General features: G+C 39.7%; 1 protein-coding gene across 1 annotated transcript; it reads right to left on the minus strand.

The window, feature by feature from the left end:
• On the minus strand, positions 1 to 1,708 carry LOC117650751. The gene is made up of 6 exons (XM_034394347.1): positions 1,544 to 1,708; positions 822 to 996; positions 540 to 713; positions 334 to 453; positions 52 to 166; positions 1 to 10 (listed from the first exon to the last, which is right to left on the minus strand). The coding sequence occupies exons 1-6, from the start codon at positions 1,706 to 1,708 to the stop codon at positions 1 to 3; spliced, it is 759 nt and encodes a 252-aa protein (XP_034250238.1).
• Positions 1,709 to 3,784: the final 2,076 nt, after the last annotated feature.

Consider the following 3,784-nt stretch of genomic DNA (forward strand, 5'->3'; position numbering starts at 1 on the left):
TTAGGTTGACCTTTAGGCAAAATGTTTGATCCGAAAGAAAAGCCGCCTAACTTGGAACTACTTGTGTGCAACCTTTTGAACGGGGAAGGTTGTTTTGCAGGGCTACTTTTAGATTTAAGATCCAAGTTGGTAGAATTGGAAGAAATATTTTCTTTCCCCTTGTGACCTGACAGCAAAAAATGAAGACATGAATAAAATCAAAATAATTTGTACATGTAAAATTTCAAACACAGAGATAAAGAACTTGTGCGTATTTGATTATTATGACCAGGCACGGAAAATGATCAGGAATGGTTTCTACACTGCAAGGATTGCTGGCAGTGATAGTCTTACCATCAAATAAAATTGAATTGTTTGTTTTGTTGGTGGAAAAATCCCCCAAAATACCGCTGTTCAGGTCAGTAGAGACTGTTGAAGCAATTTCCTGTGACTGGTGTGTTGAAGAATTTTCACCTAATATTGCAGATATAAAATTGACATTTAGATTGAGGTCAGCCATTTTCTTGTGTTCATTTCTAAATAAAGAGACAAATACTCACTGGCACTGGCAGAAGAGATGGGAGATTTTGGTTTGCGTTTCAAACTTGTGTTTGCACGAGTTGACCTTGTAATGGTCTCGTTTTGCTTATTTCTTCTGGCTCTTGAAGGTTTGGAAGAGATAGAATCAGTGTTGCTTGGTGCTCTGAAAGCTAGCTCAATCATGCTCTTGGAACCTGTACAAAGATAGAAATAAAGTTTAAGAGGAAATAATAAAATTATAAATAAATAAATAAATAAATAAATAAAAAAATAAACAAATCAACAATAAAATAGTGAAGTACCTTTGTTCTCAACAACTTTTGTTGTAGGAATTGCATCCAAGGGAACTGTGAAGTCCATAGAACGTTCATGAGTCTTAGAATCCTGGACTACATTTACAACATTTTCAACAGGTGATGGAAGATGATCACAGTTTTCTTGTGGTAAAGTGTGGAAAATTTCTAGTCGGTCGGTCCCCTTTTTTGAAGATTGAGTGGATTTTGTTAAATTTAGGCCTATTTTATCGTTTTTGAGGATGTTGCCGGTGACGAGGACCCGATTTCGGCACAGTTTCGGAAATGTCTCGACCAGACCTACCGATGGGGCGAATAAAAATTTCTAGTCGGTCGGTCCCCTTTTTTGAAGATTGAGTAGGTTTGCTCGGAAACGGTGAGAAATTTGTTCCCCTTTTTTGTAGATAAAGTAGGTTTTCTCGGAAACGGTGAGGAATTTTCAACTTTTGGGATTTTTCCCAATTTTCCCATAAAATATGGAATCGAATGGAAACCGCAAGTCTCTACGACCACTCCTTCACCCCAAACATTTCTATGAGTGAGTGAGTCAGTGAGTCAGTGAGTCAGTGAGTGAGTCAGTCGGATTGGGGCTTTATAGGTTCTTGATTACCTGTTTGTGGCTGTCTTCTTCCGGGCTGGTTTCTGGAACGAGGAAGGAATCAGTCCGTTTCTGTGGCCAGCGGCTAATAGATTCATCTGATCCATCTGAGTGAGAAACTAGTCCCCAGAACCTCAGCTGCTGTAACGAGCACTTGTTTCCTGGATTGCTGAATTGACTTGTTCGGCTCCAGCAATTCATCATTGTCGGATGATGAACCATCTGAGTCCACATTGTTAGATGGTATAACAGTTATCAAGTCTTTATGGTAAAACTTCAGGGATGATATTGGCCGCATGATGACATTTCCTATAACAAAATTAAATAAATTTAAAAAAATACATGTGTTGCCAAGGGACTGACAACTAAAAATGCGACAAGAATCCAAGCATCAAGTTCAATATCGGTACAATTCAAGCTAAGTTTGAAAGATGGTTTATAACATGTTTAAGTCTAAATGCAAGTCTAAAGGAAGGTCACCACTGGATATCAGAGAAATGCAAGGACGGCATGGCCCAAATTCACTGAGGAGATTCAAAGAAAAGGTAAACAAAAACAAACAAGACACAAACATAACCTCAAGAGATAAGTATTTCAGAGGAATGCGGATTAAAAATAATATGACACCTGTTGAGGCTACAGTCAAATGGAACAAATATTTCAATCGGCAGGACAGTAAAATGTTATGAATTACGCCCGCAGAGTCAATCTAAATAGCTAAGTTCCGAAAGTGTAGTCCCCAGCCAGGCAATGTTGTCAGCGGACAACACAAAGTTACAAGAACAAAATATCGACATTTTCACAAAAAATAAACCAAAAATAGACAAAAAACCCAATTTTTTGGCCAATATTTTTTCCACAAAACGGAGTTTTGAGGGCGATTTAGCAAATTGTCTACGGTAACTAGCCTGCTGAAATGCCACCCGGGGGGAATAGGCCATCGACAAAAAAACAGCATTTTACCTTATTTTTCCCCAAAGACTTTCAAAATATAAGCGTGCAGAAGTACATCAAACGCAGGGCTATCAAAATTTTGAAATACACACAAAATAAAAGGAAAAGTAAAGTTCTAGAAAATTTTTGACTGAATCGGGTACTGTTGTCAGGAGACAACAACTCTTTAGAGAGGCAGATATACAAAAGAAATACGCGAGATATGAACCAAATCTTGTCTCCCAGAGCTCGTCTACCATTTTTCCTACCAAGAAACGCGGATTGAAGCATAAATTAACCCTCACCTGGTAACGAAGAGCTTATTCCAAATGGCGGCAAAATGGCGTGTCCACAGCCGCTTGCCGGACCTTTATTTTGATGGCACACACACTCGAAGGTCACCCGGACACGTTCGATATCTCGAAGATCGACTAAAACCTTCATCGACTATCGATTCATGATGACAAATGGGCACTACATTTAAAACTTAAGGCTCAGCTACCTGGGAAATAAGACGTTGTTGGACGACAACATCACCCGTTAAGGGGTTAACTGGGTGATGAAAAGAGTTATCTCAATGCTAAAAACATGCTCTTTTAAATCTCAGATCACCCATAAATCATTTCCGTCTCTGCTCTGTTGCCTAAGCCACATCTTGCAAGTTTTGAAACGATCATTTTCAGCCATAAGTTCGCATAGTCACAGCTTGTCAATTTGATGGGCTCAAGCCAATCCCCTTCCACTAAATCAAACAATCACTAGATAAATTCTCAACGCACCACATTGAAGCAATCCTCCAATTGAGGCTGCAGTCAAAACAGTGTGGAATCACTATCACCACTAACTTGTTTAGTAAGTGTGATGACACCACAAGCCAGACTTAAATCATCTCGATGACGCTTTGACAAGCCCCGGCGTTCAGACGGGTCGACATCGTGACTCTCGCCGCTCAGTTATCCAAGGCGATGTCATCGAATCCATCGAAGTATAACTTGAAATATCCGTGCAAAGATTTGGGTAAAAACTCCTCACAGCCAAAACACCAGCCATTTTGTGTTTGAAAAAGGAAGTAAACAAATGTCACCGCCCGCTAAGAACATTCCAATGGCTACCACCTGTTGCTTCAACCACCAAAATTTAAAATTTCACCGAGTCAGAAAACTTTTTTGACAGAAATGAAGAAGTATTAACGAAATCAAGTTAAAAGTTTATCAGTTTCGCAACTGCCTTCGAAACTTCGCTGTTGTGGGAATCATTTCCTTTGGTTTCTTTGTTATGTCAGCGTTGGTATACCTGCCGCATCGTCCTGCGCCGTTGGAGCTTTGATTTGTTTGAAAATTGGTGCCGGTGGAAGACTGTTTAAGACTGCGAAGGTCTGTCGATTACCTCGCTGATTATCTAGTTCAAAATGATTGAGGTTGTGGTGCTGGTCGAAGGCAGA

The sequence above is a fragment of the Thrips palmi genome, unplaced genomic scaffold (assembly GCF_012932325.1).
Source record: "Thrips palmi isolate BJ-2018 unplaced genomic scaffold, TpBJ-2018v1 HiC_scaffold_5, whole genome shotgun sequence".
In the NCBI taxonomy this organism is placed as follows: domain Eukaryota; kingdom Metazoa; phylum Arthropoda; class Insecta; order Thysanoptera; family Thripidae; genus Thrips; species Thrips palmi.